This window comes from Neoarius graeffei, chromosome 28 (assembly GCF_027579695.1).
Source record: "Neoarius graeffei isolate fNeoGra1 chromosome 28, fNeoGra1.pri, whole genome shotgun sequence".
Taxonomy (NCBI): domain Eukaryota; kingdom Metazoa; phylum Chordata; class Actinopteri; order Siluriformes; family Ariidae; genus Neoarius; species Neoarius graeffei.
This window is the reverse complement of record NC_083596.1, coordinates 7,314,762-7,333,562: the sequence shown is the minus strand read 5'-3', so window position 1 is coordinate 7,333,562 and position 18,801 is coordinate 7,314,762. Positions and strand designations below refer to the sequence as shown.

At 42.3% G+C, this 18,801-nt stretch overlaps 1 protein-coding gene across 1 annotated transcript in view; it reads left to right on the top strand.

Moving 5' to 3' along the window:
• The window catches only part of dcc (DCC netrin 1 receptor), a 638,603-nt gene that overhangs the window by 589,697 nt on the left and 30,105 nt on the right, over positions 1 to 18,801 (top strand). Inside the window, exons 26-27 of the mRNA XM_060912655.1 lie at positions 2,049 to 2,201; positions 2,754 to 2,963. Coding sequence (XP_060768638.1) covers positions 2,049 to 2,201; positions 2,754 to 2,963 — 363 coding nt within the window. The remainder of the gene's footprint in view (positions 1 to 2,048; positions 2,202 to 2,753; positions 2,964 to 18,801) is intronic.

Sequence of the window (18,801 nt, the reverse complement as noted above, 5' to 3'; positions counted from 1 at the left end):
CGAAAGACGTGGAAAGAGGAATGAATGGGGGTAGATGGAAGCCGGTACGCCAACATTCTGATATCCTCCAGAATTCTTTAATGGTCCGGAATAAATTGAATGCTACACGGTGATGGATTACTTTGTTCTTCTACGCCCTTTTTGAGGAATGTATTGTCGGACTTAAACCAACATCTGAAGAGGTGAGATCGCTCTTTTTTTTTTTTTTTTCCTATGTTTGCTGGCGGGATTGTTTTTGTTTTTGGAAAGCGCACGGGCGGTGCACGGTTTGGTTATACTCAGTACTTCCACAGTGTTTGGACTAAAGACTCTGCCCTAAGGGCTATTCTCTCACTCTCTCTCTCTCTCTCTCTCTCACTTTGCACCATTACACAATAAATATTCACAGTGAAAATATTTTGTAAGCGCGTTTCATGAACCAAGTTATAGGATTTGTTGACAACTCGCATCGAGTTCGTTACACTTCTACCCGGTGTGAAGCACTGACAGTCATGTGGTTGTGATGTCATCGTAAACAAATCCATTCTACTCATCCAGACGACTTCGCAACGGCGCCGTTGCCAGATTTTTTCACTCTGGAACCCGTTCTCAAAAGATTTCGTTTTGGGGCACCCAAAACGCCGGTGCCGTGTGGACGCCAGGCCGAAACGATAAACAATTTTATCAGATTCACCTGAATCCGTTGCCGTGTGGACAGGGCCTTAGTTTCTCGGTTGTTAGGCTGTGCTACTTGCGCTTGATAGTACCGGCTTGACTGTGCTAGCGTTAGCCTTTGCTAACACTACTGCTAAATGCTACACCAGCTGGAAGGGAACTGGACTGCCGTGCTAACAGCACCAAGTCGCAGGTACGCTAGCGTTGGCCTTCGAGTATGATGATATGAAGTATGTGTGTATGTATAATAATAATAATAATAATAATAATAATATTGGTTGGCCTTTTTTCGTGGTCTATCAGATATGTTCCATTCAGCTACTCATCTTCAACTCGTTCAATATTATGCTAGCTGAATGGAATATATCTGATATACCACTCAACTCCAGCCAATATTATTTAAATATGTCGCTCAGATCCGTGACATACTTCATCTGAAAAATGCGAGTTTTTCAACACGAGAAGATAAACTTCATACCTTCAAGCCAACGTGTGATTTTCTTTTTATTATATCGACACATTCACAAACAAAAAGTCCCCAAATTTATCAAAACAATTCATCGATTCTCACCAGTGAAGATATTGGAAAATATGTTGCTACTCAAGGTCCCGGATGTCCTCCGTATGAAAAATACAAGTGGTGTATTTCCCAGTAAAACACTCGTGTCCGGGCGGCATGGTGGTGTAGAGGTTAGCGCTGTCGCCTCACAGCAAGAAGGTCCGGGTTCGAGCCCCGTGGCCGATGAGGGCCTTTCTGTGCGGAGTTTGCATGTTCTCCCCGTGTCCGCGTGGGTTTCCTCCGGGTGCTCTGGTTTCCCCCACAGTCCAAAGACATGCAGGTTAGGTTAACTGGTGACTCTAAATTGACCGTAGGTGTGAATGTGAGTGTGAATGGTTGTCTGTGTCTATGTGTCAGCCCTGTGATGACCTGGCGACTTGTCCAGGGTGTACCCCGCCTTTCGCCCGTAGTCAGCTGGGATAGGCTCCAGCTTGCCTGCGACCCTGTAGAACAGGATAAAGCGGCTAGAGATAATGAGATGAGATGAGATGAGACACTCGTGTCCATATAATATAATACCAATTAGATCACAATTTAAAGCTCGCAAAAAGACTTCAAACCTTACAACAAGAGTCACAATTCAAAACTCACGATTCATCAATCAGCCCAGAATTCAATGCTTATGAATAGTGCTTTGATTTCAAATTTTGATTCATGAATCAACTCCGACTTCACACCTTATGACTCGTGAATCAGCTCAGGCTTCGAAATTTAATTCTCAGCTAGACTCAGGATATGAACCGATCCAGTGATGTATGGTAATATTTTAATATTTCCCTGCACACAGAGTTCGCTAATTTCTATGCTAACTGTCTCCTTCTGTTTGTATCCGCAGCGGTGGTCAGTGCCATTCCGGTTCCCACGCTGGAGAGCAGTCAGTACCCGGGCATCCTGCCATCCCCCACATGTGGCTACACCCCTCACTCGAAATTCACCCTCAGGCCGATGCCCTTTTCCACGCTCACTGTGGACCGAGGCTACGCCGCAGGTACTCGAAACATCCTCTGCCTTTTTTTTTCCCCTTCTCTTTCTTCCTCAGTGTGATCAGTTGCGCTACTGAACAGCCCGTGTCAGTCACGCGGTGTCAATCTCCAGCGCTCATCCGCTCTCCTCTTACACTTTAACAAGCCTTTTTCATTTTTAATCCTATGCCCTGAATCTCTTTTTCTTTTCATTCCCATGACTTTGAATTATCTTTTTTACACCATTTACATTCGATTACTTTCTCGAGCAGATATTTCCCTCTCATTAGCGATGTCAGTCTCTCTCTAGCTTTTTTTTTTTTTACCGTTTCACAGATGGCCATGTTTGTTAAATCACTCTAAGGCCCACTTTGTTAATCAATATGTGTAATATAGAATGAAATACAACCAGAGGCGATGCGAAATTAGACAGTACAATTGGACAGACTTGTGTTTTGCATATTTATGTACTTGATACTTCATAGTGAATATACAATTATAGAAAAACAGAGGTGACTGGTTATGCTAATGGAAATCTATGGTCAATAGCTGTGTGTGCGCGTGTTCATTTTGCACAGCCATAACCACAGAGACCCCCCAGCCTCAGGCGTCTCTGATCCCCACCGTCCAGCCCGAAGCGTCAGGGGTAGAAGAGATGCCGAGCCGCTCCATTCCCACAGCGTGTGTAAGACCCACACACCCTCTACGGAGCTTCACAAACCCCCTCCTGCCCCCACCCATGGGCACCATCGAGCCCAAAGTCTACACTCCCATGATGCCACAGCCAGGTGAGGTGCTCAGTGCTCACTCCGAGTAGTGTGAATGGAATATATATACAGCTTTATTATCATTGTGTGTGTGTGTGTGTGTGTGTGTGTGTGTAATATCACTGCTGAGCCCAGTGTATATTGAGTAGGAGGATATGAGGTTTTTATTTTGCACATCTATAAGCTAATCGAAGGAATGTGATAAGAGCCGAGCTTGGTGAATTCCTTACGAGTTTTGTCATTGACGTTCACAATACAAGCAGCACAGAGTGCTAAATTCCTCACCGTAACCACACTCGATTTTAACCTTGAGCTGTTCGTTAATATTAGCACACACTGCTTCGGAAAGGCTTCACCGTTTCTCGTGATTTATCACGGGTGAAATGAAACTGAACGCTGTCCGCTAGCTGTTGTGTTATCGTTGTATGGAGTAATTGCGTTTGCGCGAGTTAAATGAAATGAAAATTCCAAATGAAGACTTTAAAACAAGGGCGGCACGGTGGTGTAGTGGTTAGCGCTGTCGCCTCACAGCAAGAAGGTCCGGGTTCGAGCCCCGTGGCCGGCGAGAGCCTTTCTGTGTGGAGTTTGCATGTTCTCCCCGTGTCCGCGTGGGTTTCCTCCGGGTGCTCCGGTTTCCCCCACAGTCCAAAGACATGCAGGTTAGGTTAACTGGTGACTCTAAATTGAGCGTAGGTGTGAATGTGAGTGTGAATGGTTGTCTGTGTCTATGTGTCAGCCCTGTGATGACCTGGCGACTTGTCCAGGGTGTACCCCGCCTTTCGCCCGTAGTCAGCTGGGATAGGCTCCAGCTTGCCTAAGACCCTGTAGAACAGGATAAAGCGGCTAGAGATGATGAGATGAGATGAGACTTTAAAACACGCAGCATAAATAAGAAAGTAGAGATCTCTCATCGAGCGACTGCCTTATTTAGCCCATTTGGCCGGATGAGCTTATGCGATCACGCGTCGTCCGTCTACGATTTACGGTACAAAAAATCGCTACTTCTCCTACAGGATTGATCAGATTTCGATGGTTGTAGTTATAGTTATCGGTATTGTGGGATCAGGCCTTTAGAGCCATGAAGGAGGACTGGCAGCAATTGTTCGTCTGTTGCATGTAGCACAAGTAATGGTCAAACAATTCACCAAGATTATGAGCTTCAAGGAGAACTGAAGGCAAATTTTTTAATCAAAATTCTATTTCTCATTTTATTAAATATCAGAATGCATTTTTGATCGCTATTTTGTCGCTGCTATAGCAAGTTGAGTGTTTGAAATATGCTCTGTAATATATCAGTCCGTATGTCAAAGCAATGGCCGTAAACGAGATTCGTTGAGACCTGTGCGAGACATCGTAGGACGGAAGTAAAACGTACAGCGGAAATCAAAGTGGCCAACCCTGTGTCCAAAATCGCTCATTCGTTCACTACTCACTATATAGGGAATTACTGTATAGAGGACTATATAGTGAGCTCATTGGTAAAATGAAAAAACATTTTCGGACACTAGTCCGTCGCGCTGGTATTTGCGTCATTACTGTCGCACAATTAAAACGTGCCAGATCAGTCGGCTGGTGGGTTTTCAAAATAATAAATACATGCGTATGTTTCTGTGATAAATCCATATTATACTGAGCGCATTTCCCACATTAATCAATACAAAGTCCCTGCAGCTTTCAGTTCTTTTAAATCAAGGCTGAATACTTTCTTCTTTGCCGCTGACTTTTATTAAATCAAATTTGAGACTTTTAATTTGATTTCTTTCAGCGCGACTGCAGTGCATGATGGGATATATCGCTTTGGTTAGCGACCATCGGTTGTACACTACTTTTCGTGATGCATTTGAGTGCACTATATAGGGTGTAAATAATCCTCACTCAGGTTTTGGACAGCACTGCAAAATGGCGTCCTCACTATATAGTGAGTAGGGAGCGATTTCGGACACAGGGGTTGTCAAAAGACGCGCACGCCCTCTGTAATCAAGCCGGAAGTTTTGTTTGTTTTGATAGCAATCAGGAAAGTTTGAAAAAAGTCGGCAGTAATCGTCATTTAAACTCGTTTTCGTACAATATTTCGTTTGGAAAACAGTTTTCAAAATGGCGGCACTGACACCTGGCTGACACGTCATGTTGCGAAGTCTTGCACAAGTCTCGTGAAGATCGCGCAGATAAGCGACGCCTGCCGTGGACCAAACGAACTAAATTCAACACGGCTAAAACCCGAATAGGCCGATAAGTATAATATTTAATTGCGATTAGTTGCCAATACGAGTCACGATATAAGGGTACTAAAACCGAAAACGTAATTGAATCTCATCTCATCTCATTATCTGTAGCCGCTTTATCCTGTTCTACAGGGTCGCAGGCAAGCTGGAGCCTATCCCAGCTGACTACGGGCGAAAGGCGGGGTACACCCTGGACAAGTCGCCAGATCATCACAGGGCTGACACATAGACACAGACAACCATTCACACTCACATTCACACCTACGGTCAATTTAGAGTCACCAGTTAACCTAACCTGCATGTCTTTGGACTGTGGGGGAAACCGGAGCACCCGGAGGAAACCCACGCGGACACGGGGAGAACATGCAAACTCCACACAGAAAGGCCCTCGCCGGCCACGGGGCTCAAACCTGGACCTTCTTGCTGTGAGGCGACAGCGCTAACCACGACACCACCGTGCCGCCTTGGACAAATACTAAAAGAGCAAATTTTACAAGCAGGGACTCCAGCAACTAACTATGACCGCATAACTAAAAGGAGAGAAATTATGGTGATAAAGGGCACTTCGGCCATTCCTGCTCGTCCAGGGAATTAAACCAGCAACCTTTTCATCCCAAAGCTGTTTCTCTACCCATTAGGCCATGACTTCCCTGTTCTTTATCACCATAATTCCTGCCAGAATGTTGATACCGTTGAATGTGTCTGTAGACTTTATATCTCATCTCATCTCATTATCTGTAGCCGCTTTATCCTGTTCTACAGGGTCGCAGGCAAGCTGGAGCCTATCCCAGCTGACTACGGGCGAAAGGCGGGGTACACCCTGGACAAGTCGCCAGATCATCACAGGGCTGACACATAGACACAGACAACCATTCACACTCACATTCACACCTACGGTCAATTTAGAGTCACCAGTTAACCTAACCTGCATGTCTTTGGACTGTGGGGGAAACCGAAGCACCCGGAGGAAACCCACGCGGACACGGGGAGAACATGCAAACTCCACACAGAAAGGCCCTCGCCGGCCACGGGGCTCAAACCTGGACCTTCTTGCTGTGAGGCGACAGCGCTAACCACGACACCACCGTGCCGCCTTGGACAAATACTAAAAGAGCAAATTTTACAAGCAGGGACTCCAGCAACTAACTATGACCGCATAACTAAAAGGAGAGAAATTATGGTGATAAAGGGCACTTCGGCCATTCCTGCTCGTCCAGGGAATTAAACCAGCAACCTTTTCATCCCAAAGCTGTTTCTCTACCCATTAGGCCATGACTTCCCTGTTCTTTATCACCATAATTCCTGCCAGAATGTTGATACCGTTGAATGTGTCTGTAGACTTTATATCTCATCTCATCTCATTATCTGTAGCCGCTTTATCCTGTTCTACAGGGTCGCAGGCAAGCTGGAGCCTATCCCAGCTGACTACGGGCGAAAGGCGGGGTACACCCTGGACAAGTCGCCAGGTCATCACAGGGCTGACACATAGACACAGACAACCATTCACACTCACATTCACACCTACGCTCAATTTAGAGTCACCAGTTAACCTAACCTGCATGTCTTTGGACTGTGGGGGAAACCGGAGCACCCGGAGGAAACCCACGCGGACACGGGGAGAACATGCAAACTCCACACAGAAAGGCCCTCGCCGGCCACGGGGCTCGAACCCAGACCTTCTTGCTGTGAGACGACAGCGCTAACTACGACACCACTAACGCTAATTAAGAAATAAAGCAAGTTTAAAAATGACTTCAGTTCTCCTTTCAGGTGTCGGTGAGATTTCTGAGCCTCCAGTTTTGTACTTTGGAGATGGCGGAAACAGGCGGCGAGAACTTGGAATGGATTAGTAGCAGTTTGGTTTTACTCTCAGACTGACTGGGCGATGTAGGATAGTGAAGGATTCACGTACGCTGCCTTCACAAGAACCACTCCGGTTGAAAATGCGTCTCCAGATGCCGCATTCTGCGTGATCAGCTGACTCAGACCTGACTCACAAGTTGAATGTGCAGCTTTTTCCCCCTTTATCGTGTTTGGTGAGAGAGTGAGTGAGTGAGTGATTCAAGCTTTTTCAAGATGGCTGCTTTTGTCCATTTTTGCGATAACAGACCGTTGAGAGAACGTGATGATTTAAGCGTGTGGTTTGGACGATGCTAAATGAGTGGCTATAAGGTTCCTTTATTTGTGAGCGACATTAGGTTTCAGACACCAAACATGCCTAGACTACATTTGGTGTATTTTATTGCTTTAATGCTCATTGTGAGAGTGTGTGTGTGTGTGTGTGTGTGTGTGTGTGTGTGTGTGTGTGTGTGTGTGTGTGTGTGTGTGTGTGTCTGGAGGCAGGTTCAACAGAAAGGTCAGCTCTGATGCAGTTCACTTCGAGAAACTTCGCTCTCGTTCTGTTTACTCTCCGACCTCGTTGCCAGGTTCATGGACTGTATTCTTCTTGTTTTTCCCCCCTGTTGATTTCACACACACTAAACACTACACACACACACACTTGCTCCAGGCTTATCCACCCTCCTGGGATCGCTCTCCACCCACTCTTGCCCTCCATGCTACCCGTAACCAAAATTCTTCCACGTCAGCCAATCGCCTGTAGTCGCAATTTAATTGCTTTTCCTCAAGACGTTTTCTTTCTCCCCGAGCTGCTCGACTCCGTCTGTGCAAACAGACACCTGCATCACAACAACCCCACACCACAAATAGAACCGCTTGAGGGAATTTGCTATTTTTTGTCAGCTGTTATTGAAATGCACCCTTTTAAGCACACGGTGCAGAAACGCCAAGGTATTTTAGCAGCTCGTGGTGTAAGAATGGTGGATTATACAGGTGCATCATACCACAGCTACGCCGAATGCTCGAATCTGATTGGTCAGGAGGTCTGTAACAGCTGCTATGATACAGTATTTCTGACTCAAAGGCAAATCACAGGTTTGTTCACGTTCATACTTGTTCTAAGGCGTTATCGTTTCTATAGTAACGACTAATTCAGAAGGGTTATATGTAGTGGATGCTTGACGTAATACCAGATTATAAATGTATGTTTATTGTTATGGTGAAGTTTTATGGAAGGAGTCTCTAGTGCCAGCGCTGAACATTTCTTGGTTTTATTTCTTGGTGAGAGAAAGAAAAAAAAAAAAAAAGAGTGGCTAGTGATTGGACGACTGTTTATAGCTGCGATAATGTGAGGAAGAACAGAAACTAATTTGTCTCGTAGATGTTCCACAACATTAAATGTAACCGTAAACATTAAAATTTTTAATCAGTGGCAAATTGTTTTTTATAAACAGTTATTCCACGAAATCGAGTCGTACATGAGCTGACGAGGAGCGTAGCACTGAGTTGTCTATAATCCATGTACGATGAGATTGAGTGGAATAACTTTCATTCTATCCACATTCACTGGATTTTGAGAAACAGAGCATTTTTATTTTTAATTTTTGCCAATTTGATAAATTAAAAACTTTATACAAAACGTCCGACAAAATCATTTCCGCTTAGAATGTAAACAAACCGGCGAAATGACAGGAGCAATTTGTGGAAAAAAAATTCTTACCATCAAATACTTTTATTCCATATTTTGTTGCTTTTTTGGCAGTGGAACAGGAGATATGGGGGGGGGGGGGCTATATTCATTTAGCCATTTCGGTTTCTTTTACATACTTGATTTTTTTTTTGTGGTTTTGTTTTCAAGTAGAATGTTTATTTCATCCTCGGTTGGTGCAGCAACACGCTCCGCCATTTTGTTTTTCTCTACTCACAGTATATAAGCTGATAGCCTAGTCGTCGATTAGTCAATCAGAGCATGCGATTGCTCATATCCAGTGAATAATAATAATAATAAGTTAAATTTATATAGCACCTTTCAAGAAACCCAAGGACGCTTTACAATAGTAGACAAAGAAAAAAATAAATAAATAAAAAATATAATAATTTAAAAAAAAATAAAAAAGGTAAAAAGTCCACCAAGTAGGGGTCAGGATGTAATTCCTGTGGTGTAGCAGCCACAGTCCCACCAAAAGGTGCACGAAAACAAGTCCCACATCTCCAGCACCGCCGCCGCGACGCCGTCAGCAACATCGCTCAGAACACCACGCCATGGATCCACACAGCGAGCAGAGAAGCTCCGCCACGCAAAGCGCTGGTGTGTCCCAAACCGCCTGCACAGCCGCCGTGACGCCACTGAGCAACATCGCTCGGAACATCACGCCAAGCGTTAAAGCGCAGAGCACTGGACAACCATGATGTAAAATGAGCAACGAGCTCACTGCATTCCAGAGCTGGGAGCGCAGGCATCGCCCACAGCGAACCAAGGCCTGGAGGGAACCGACGCCCAAAACTAGGTCCGGAGCTACACCACAACCGGCGGACAAAACACTCAAACGAACATCAAACTACACAAACACACAGAAAAAAAAATAGAAAAAGAAATAAAATAAAACAAAAAAGCTCCGGTGAGAAGCGGCAGCCAGAACGCGCACGACGTACTCTCAACCGGAAACGGAAACAACAAAAAAAAAAAAACATAAAACTGAGTGGAGTAAAACAGTTATTCCACTCAGTCTTGTCGTACATGGCTTATAGCAAATTCGGTACTACGCACCTCGTCGGCCATCAGCTCATGTACGACTCGATTTTGTGGAATATGCAGTCCTGTACAAAAGTCTTAGGCACGTGTAAAGAAATGCTGTAAGCTAAAAACTGCCTTAAAAATAATGAAATGTTTCAACATTTCTGTTTATAGTATTTTTTTTAAATCAGTAAGCCATAATAAATGAAACCAACACTACGTTCAGACTGCAACCTGAAACGACCCATATCCGATTTGTTATGAAATCCGATTTTTTTGTTAGGCCGTTCACATTACCAATTATATGAGACTTGTATGCGATCTCCAATATGAACGGAAAACGACCCAAAAGTGTCCCGCATGCGCACATTGACACGTAATAAGCACATCTACGTAATACGTAAACAAAAAAAAAAAAGCGCACTCTTCAAGTTTGCAAGTAAAGCATGGAGATGAGGCGAGACCCGGCGATGTGGTTTTTGTGGCGGCGGCGGAACTCACACAATAATCTGATTAATGTGGGCAGCAGACTAATGAGACCGAAGGTGTCAAATTACTGGAAATTTCCAGAACAATCTTCTCATCTCATCATCTCTAGCCGCTTTATCCTTCTACAGGGTCGCAGGCGAGCTGGAGCCTATCCCAGCTGACTACGGGCGAAAGGCGGGGTACACCCTGGACAAGTCGCCAGGTCATCACAGGGCTGACACATAGACACAGACAACCATTCACACTCACATTCACACCTACGCTCAATTTAGAGTCACCAGTTAACCTAACCTGCATGTCTTTGGACTGTGGGGGAAACCGGAGCACCCAGAGGAAACCCACGCGGACATGGGGAGAACATGCAAACTCCGCACAGAAAGGCCCTCGCCGGCCCTCGAACCCAGGACCTTCTTGCTATGAGGCGACAGCGCTAACCACTACACCACCGTGCCGCCCCAGAACAATCTTATAATCTTGTAATACAGGATGGTTTAACATCCAGGTCCCTACCAAATCCACCATTAGCTTGATCAATTCTATAGAAGTCTATTTAAATTCTGAAAACTGTACAAATGTTGTTGTTTTCCACCAAAGAAGCGGGATTGCCCAACGCAGAATAGTGACGTTTGTCTCTTGTTGATGACGTGTAGGTCGCATGAATGCGACCTGTCCGGTCAGACTGCAGTCGCATGTGAAAATAACGGATATGCATCGGAATTAGGACCACATATCCAAGCGGCCTGGGTCGCATGTGAAAAAAATCGGATCTGTGTCGTTCAGATTGTCAATAACAAATCGGATACAGGTCGCATATGGGCAAAAAAATCGGATATGGGTCGTTTCAGGGTGCAGTCTGAACGTAGTCCAAGTCAATATTTGGTGTGAGATGGCGCGTTAAAGTAAGTAAATACACTACCGTTCAAAAGTTTGGGGTCACTTTGAAATGTCCTTATTTTTGAAAGAAAAGCACTGTTCTTTTCAATGAAGATCACTTTAAACTAATCAGAAATCCACTCTATACATTGCTAATGTGGTAAATGACTATTCTAGCTGCAAATGTCTGGTTTTTGGTGCAATATCTCCATAGGTGTCATCTCATCTCATCTCATTATCTCTAGCCGCTTTATCCTGTTCTACAGGGTCGCAGGCAAGCTGGAGCCTATCCCAGCTGACTACGGGCGAAAGGCGGGGTACACCCTGGACAAGTCGTCAGGTCATCACAGGGCTGACACATAGACACAGACAACCATTCACACTCACATTCACACCTACGGTCAATTTAGAGTCACCAGTTAACCTAACCTGCATGTCTTTGGACTGTGGGGGAAACCGGAGCACCCGGAGGAAACCCACGCGGACACGGGGAGAACATGCAAACTCCGCACAGAAAGGCCCTCGCCGGCCCCGGGGCTCGAACCCGGACCTTCTTGCTGTGAGGCGACAGCACTAACCACTACACCACCGTGCCGCCCCCAAAATGTACTTACTTGTTTTAAAAAAAAAACTTGTTTTATTTTCAAAGGTGCTCCAAATAAGACTTTTTCAAGACATTTTGTCTATACAAGATTTTCAAGATGGACTGTCTAAAAACTAGCCTTTCTAGCTAAATGAGGTTTTGCTTGTTGGGCAATTATGTCTTATAATAAGGGTGGCTAGATGTTTTGACTTGAAAATAGACAAATAAACTTCCTAAGATTTTTTTTTTTTGCAGTGTAAGCTTTTAAATGATAGGATTCACAACAGAAAATATTCAAGAGATAAGCAACGACAGGTTTGGAAACTTAAATGAGCGTCTGCATGGATAATTTTCACAGCACGGCCAGCAAGCGTCTGATACGCCTAATTTGATGTTGGCTGTTCTGTGAAACTGTTTACGGCGTGTGCAAGAGTCCGCTTGGTGCAAGCGCCAAGGTGCGCAGGTGTGACACTCTTGCGCTAAATTCACGCAAAAATCAAATATTTTGTGCCAAATTATTATGGCATGTTACAAAAAAACAAAGAAAAAAATCCAAGCTCTCGTCTCCAATTTACGAGTCCTGATGCAGTTAACGTACGAGTCCAAGTCAAGTCACGAGTCGGACTCGAGTACTTCAAGGCTGTTCTGAAGTTTCTTCTACCTTATTTTACAGAGACGCACCTACAGCAGTAACGTCTCTTATTTCTCATAAATATGTTTAAGAGTCAAACACAGGGTCAGTTTTGACCTCATGTTCATTTCATTTAATTCTACTTTAATTCTTACGCTTAGACACTTTTAATAGTTAAATTCAGAGCTGCATTTCTGAGCACTAGGTTTTACTTTGGGACATATACCGTACTTGCATTCACAATAGAAAGATATTTATTTGGAAGTTACTTTTGTTTTTGTAAACCAAATGCCTCTGAGAGGATCCTTCAATCCCTCAAAAATGCCCTTTCCGGAAATCACTCACCATATGATGAGGTTGTAAATTTTTTTTTTTTTTAAAGAAAATATTTGTTTCTAGGGGCGGCATGGTGGTGTAGTGGTTAGTGCTGTCGCCTCACAGCAAGAAGGTCCGGGTTCGAGCCCCGTGGCCGGCGAGGGCCTTTCTGTGTGGAGTTTGCATGTTCTCCCCGTGTCCGCGTGGGTTTCCTCCGGGTGCTCCGGTTTCCCCCACAGTCCAAAGACATGCAGGTTAGGTTAACTGGTGACTCTAAATTGACCGTAGGTGTGAATGTGAGTGTGAATGGTTGTCTGTGTCTATGTGTCAGCCCTGTGATGACCTGGCGACTTGTCCAGGGTGTACCCCGCCTTTCGCCCGTAGTCAGCTGGGATAGGCTCCAGCTCGCCTGCGACCCTGTAGAACAGGATAAAGCGGCTAGAGATAATGAGATGAGATGAGAAGTACATTTTGGACATTTGTCAAATGCGGTTCATCTTGTTTCAAGAAAAAAAAAAACAAAGTACTGTATGCTTGTTTTGGGAATAAATGAACTTTACTGAAATCTTTTAATCTAGTGCCCCCAAAGTGCATTGTCGTGGCTCAGGTGGATAAGGTGCCATACCATAAAGCCGGGGACCTGGGTTCGATTCTGACCTGAGGTCATTTTCCAATCCCTCCCCGTCTCTCTCCTGCTCATTTCCTGTCTCTACATTGTCCTATCCAATAAAGGTGGAAAAGGTCCCAAAAAAATCTTTTAAAAAAAAATGACTTGAATGGCTAAATGTAAGAAGTATGATCTTGTTATAAGGATTATTTAATCATAGTTAAATAATATAGTTAATAGTTAATAATATAGTTAATAATAATAATAATAATATAGTTAATCAGATCTCGCCTAATAAGTTCCCCAATCTTATTTTGGAATTATTTCATCTAAAAACAGGTTAGATTTTTCATCTTACTTTAAGAATTCTTACCAAGTCAAATTTGACTAGTTCCATTGGCAGGTTTTTTTCACCTGATTCAAGCAAATATGCTTTGTTTTAATCTTTTATTTCTTATTTTTGAGAGGCCATTTTTTGCAGTGTATTTCTGCTTTCCAAATTAATGTATCTGGTTAATATCTGTTCAGTACTTTGGGAGTACCGGTACACTGCAAAAAGTAAAATCTAACCAAGATTAAATATCTTAAATCAAGACAAAATATGCTTGTTATTTGTCTGCCAAGATAATTCTCCCTTTCCAGGCAGGTTTTGTGTAAGAGTATTTCACTTACTTTAAGCATTTTTTCCCTCAGTTATCTTAATAAGGTATTATAACTTGTTATTGAGATTTTATTACTGGTTATGAGTAAGTTCTGTCTTAAAATGAGAATTACCATAATTTCATCGGTGTTATATTAACCATGACAACTTTGTCAAAGTCAGAATTTCTTATTTCAAGCATCTTATCCTTTCTTTTAATCTCTTAACACAAAACAGATAACTAAATTAAATGAATTGTTGTATTGTCAATCTGGCAACAAAAATAGGCGACAAAATGGATTGGTTTGTTGGTTTGATTTTGATTTATTTGGCGGTCTCAGTTGGTATAAACACTTACTTAAACAGAGCACACCGATACGCCCAGATGAAATAGTCAAACTGTTGGTTGGGGGACAAAGTATCTAGCATGTTAAAGTGAGTAGTACAACTTTACTTGTTTTTAGTATAAATACACTAGTTTTAAGACATCTGTGGGGTTTCTAAAGCTAGATATATTTACTTGTTTTTAAAAATCTTGCCAAGTCAAATTTTCTTGTTCTGTTGGCAGATAATTTTGCTTATTTTGAGTAAAAATTCCTAATTTTATTACTTTTTTTTCTTGTTTTTGTAAGCCGGGTTTTTGCAGTGTAACAGCAGGTTGAAGTTGGTACAACAGAGTAAAAACTCTGATCGCGTGTTGTTGGGAAAGCGGTCAGGCTCGCTGTCTTTCTTTTGATCGTTTTCCAACTGGATTACTCGTGAATCTAAATCAGATGACTTTTATAGCGATGTTCTCTCGCTCTCACTGTATCTGATGAAGGATTCAGCAACATTTTCCGTCTGCTAGTTTTGATGTTCTGATTCACGGGAGACTGAAATGAGTTTTCATAGCTTTACCTACTTATTTTTTTCCAAACCAAACTGATTCCTGTAAATAAATAACTACTTTAGAATATAACTGGAGTTGTTTTGATGAAAAATATGGAGATCTTAGTGGTTGGAATGATGTTAAAAGAAAACGGAAGTCAGAAACGTGAGTGTCAATTTTAATCCAGTGAATGTGAATTGTTTATTGGATGTGGATCAGACAGTTTTTTCAAGGTTCGCCTGGAAAGCTGTGAATATTAATCAAAATCATCATTTATATTCTTTCATATAAACATTAGTAGACCCTACTTTTGAGAAATACAAAGGCTTGCAAAGCACAAAGAGGGAATTAGAAATATTTTCCTTTTTTTTGATAGAGAAATGGTAGATGTGAACAACATTCAGTGCTTATTTATGCATATTTTATAATTAACATTGATTTCACCTTCTTTGTGATGTACAACCCCGATTCCAAAAAAGTTGGGACCAAGTACAAATTGTAAATAAAAACAGAATGCAATAATTTACAAATCTCAAAAACTGATATTGTATTCACAGTAGAACATAGACAACATATCAAATGTCGAAAGCGAGACATTTTGAAATTTCATGCCAAATATTGGCTCATTTGAAATTTCATGACAGCAACACATCTCAAAAAAGTTGGGACAGGGGCAATAAGAGGCTGGAAAAGTTAAAGGTACAAAAAAGGAACAGCTGGAGGACCAAATTGCAACTCATTAGGTCAATTGGCAATAGGTCATTAACATGACTGGGTATAAAAAGAGCATCTTGGAATGGCAGCGGCTCTCAGAAGTAAAGATGGGAAGAGGATCACCAATCCCCCTAATTCTGCGCCGACAAATAGTGGAGCAATATCAGAAAGGAGTTCGACAGTGTAAAATTGCAAAGAGTTTGAACATATCATCATCTACAGTGCATAATATCATCAAAAGATTCAGAGAATCTGGAAGAATCTCTGTGCGTAAGGGTCAAGGCTGGAAAACCATACTGGGTGCCCGTGATCTTCGGGCCCTTAGACGGCACTGCATCACATACAGGCATGCTTCTGTATTGGAAATCACAAAATGGGCTCAGGAATATTTCCAGAGAACATTATCTGTGAACACAATTCACCGTGCCATCCGCCGTTGCCAGCTAAAACTCTATAGTTCAAAGAAGAAGCCATATCTAAACATGATCCAGAAGCGCAGACGTCTTCTCTGGGCCAAGGCTCATTTAAAATGGACTGTGGCAAAGTGGAAAACTGTTCTGTGGTCAGACGAATCAAAATGTGAAATTCTTTATGGAAATCAGGGACGCCGTGTCATTCAGACTAAAGAGGAGAAGGACGACCCAAGTTGTTATCAGCGCTCAGTTCAGAAGCCTGCATCTCTGATGGTATGGGGTTGCATTAGTGCGTGTGGCATGGGCAACTTACACATCTGGAAAGACACCATCAATGCTGAAAGGTATATCCAGGTTCTAGAGCAACATATGCTCCCATCCAGACGACGTCTCTTTCAGGGAAGACCTTGCATTTTCCAACATGACAATGCCAAACCACATACTGCATCAATTACAGCATCATGGCTGCGTAGAAGAAGGGTCCGGGTACTGAACTGGCCAGCCTGCAGTCCAGATCTTTCACCCATAGAAAACATTTGGCGCATCATAAAACGGAAGATACGACAAAAAAGACCTAAGACAGTTGAGCAACTAGAATCCTACATTAGACAAGAATGGGTTAACATTCCTATCCCTAAACTTGAGCAACTTGTCTCCTCAGTCCCCAGACGTTTACAGACTGTTGTAAAGAGAAAAGGGGATGTCTCACAGTGGTAAACATGGCCTTGTCCCAACTTTTTTGAGATGTGTTGTCATGAAATTTAAAATCACCTAATTTTTCTCTTCAAATGATACATTTTCTCAGTTTAAACATTTGATATGTCATCTATGTTCTATTCTGAATAAAATATGGAATTTTGAAACTTCCACATCATTGCATTCCGCTTTTATTTACAATTTGTACTTTGTCCCAACTTTTTTGGAATCGGGGTTGTATAAATGAGTTAAGATCAGCTTTATATTGCGCAAATAAAGCCATTTAGTGAAACTTTGAAGAAGAGAGTGTACCGATTTAACGTTTTTTTTTAAAAACACAATTTAGCATAATTAATACTAATTTGCATGATTTTGGTTTTTACTCAATTTTAAACTTTTCTATTCGGTATACAACCATCCATGTGCCTACCAATTTCCATGTAAATATCGGGGGAGGGGTTATTAAGAAAAACATTTGATCTCATTGGTTAATGAGGCCCATTTTAGACCATGTGATCCTCATACAGAATATTACGGCAGTTTTCCAAAAATTAAGCCTTTTTTTTTTCAATCTTTGATTTGTAATATCTCAAGAACAGATAAACATTTTAATTCGTTAGAAAAAAAATGTTCTGCATTCAATTCTGAATTCAATGAAAGATAATTGGATTTGGATTTAATTTGAATTTTCACCTGATATGCCTTGTTCTCTGACTCGACTCAGTTTTCTTTAATGACTTGAACTTAACTCGAACTGAGGACTTGAGACTGGACTCGAGGTTTAGTGACTTGACAACAGTGCTTCAGAATACTCTCTCTCTCTCTGAACCGAGTTGCAGGAGTTAGTTGGAGTTATTCAGAAAGACACCATGATTGTGAAACAGCCCGAGTTAAGGGAAGACGTTGCGTGAATTAGAACACATCGTACCTTGTTACAGTATCTGTGAAGAATCTCAGTCATCCAGGTGCATAGTAATCTGTGGTTGGTAGAAGAGAGCAACTGGACTTGCTTGAAGATTCTTGAAAACGTTTCGCCTCTCATCCGAAAGGCTTCCTCAGTTCTGTCTCTGTTCAGTGATGGTCGTTCCAGGTTGACAAAAATGAACGATCCTCTCTGGCTAAGATGTCTGCCAGTTTTCTGGAAGTCCTCTCATACTCCTGCACCAGAGAGGATCTTAGCCAGAGAGGATCGTTCATTTTTGTCAACCTGGAACGACCATCACTGAACAAAGACAGAACTGAGGAACATACCTGTCAACCCTCCCGTTTTTCCCGGGAAATCCCTTATTTTGACTTATTTCCCGCTGTCTTCCCGTTTTTTTATTTTGCCGAAAATATCCCGTATTTTCACATTATATAAAAGTCGGTAGGTCCAGAATTCATGACGCGCCTCTGACAGGAATTTACAGCAGGAAGTCGGGCCATGAATTCACGTCCCCGCCCTCTCCAGTACAGCAGGTGGCAGTCTAGTAATTACACATTGATTTTAATTGCATGTCTGTGAAGAAGACTGTCAGAACCATAGCGCTAGTCTGACCAATAGATTTACATAGAAGACTAGATTCCTCACCGCGTATTCCAGAACGTCCGCACAGGACGGCCATCTTACCACAGACAAGGGGGATGAACATAGACATCCTATGGGTATGAAGACTTCCGCAAGCACAGCCCAGCACTCACATTATGATTTACAGGAAATCAAAGTACTGACTTTGATGACAAGCTGATGTGTGTATGTGTGTGTTTTAATTGTAGATGTTTATATCAGTATGTTTAGTTTTATTTTAACTGCACATCGGAGCCTAGTCAAATGAAATTTCAATCTTCTGTGCTAACATATATTGACTTTGACATGATAATCAGCTTTGAATGTTCTTTTTGTAAATGTAAAGATATCTTTTTATCCTTGGAAGTATAACCACATGTGATTAATTAAGTGCTTTTTTTTGTCACAAACTACCGTGAGTCGCTGTCACTGTTTTATACTATTACTTACTCGGGCAGTGCATTTGTTATTATGCTATGATGTGAGTTTACATTTGTTATTATGCTGTGATGTGAGTGCATTAGGTTTTTGAGGTGGATGAAGTATTTCTGAAGTTTCAGAAGTGAGTAAGCTGTTTATTTAACTTTAGCTTCCCCTACGGCCCTATCACATGTAAAAATATTTTCACTAAAAATTGGAAATAAATTGTATGGTTATTTGTCCTAAGGCCGCAGTTATCCATAAGTATG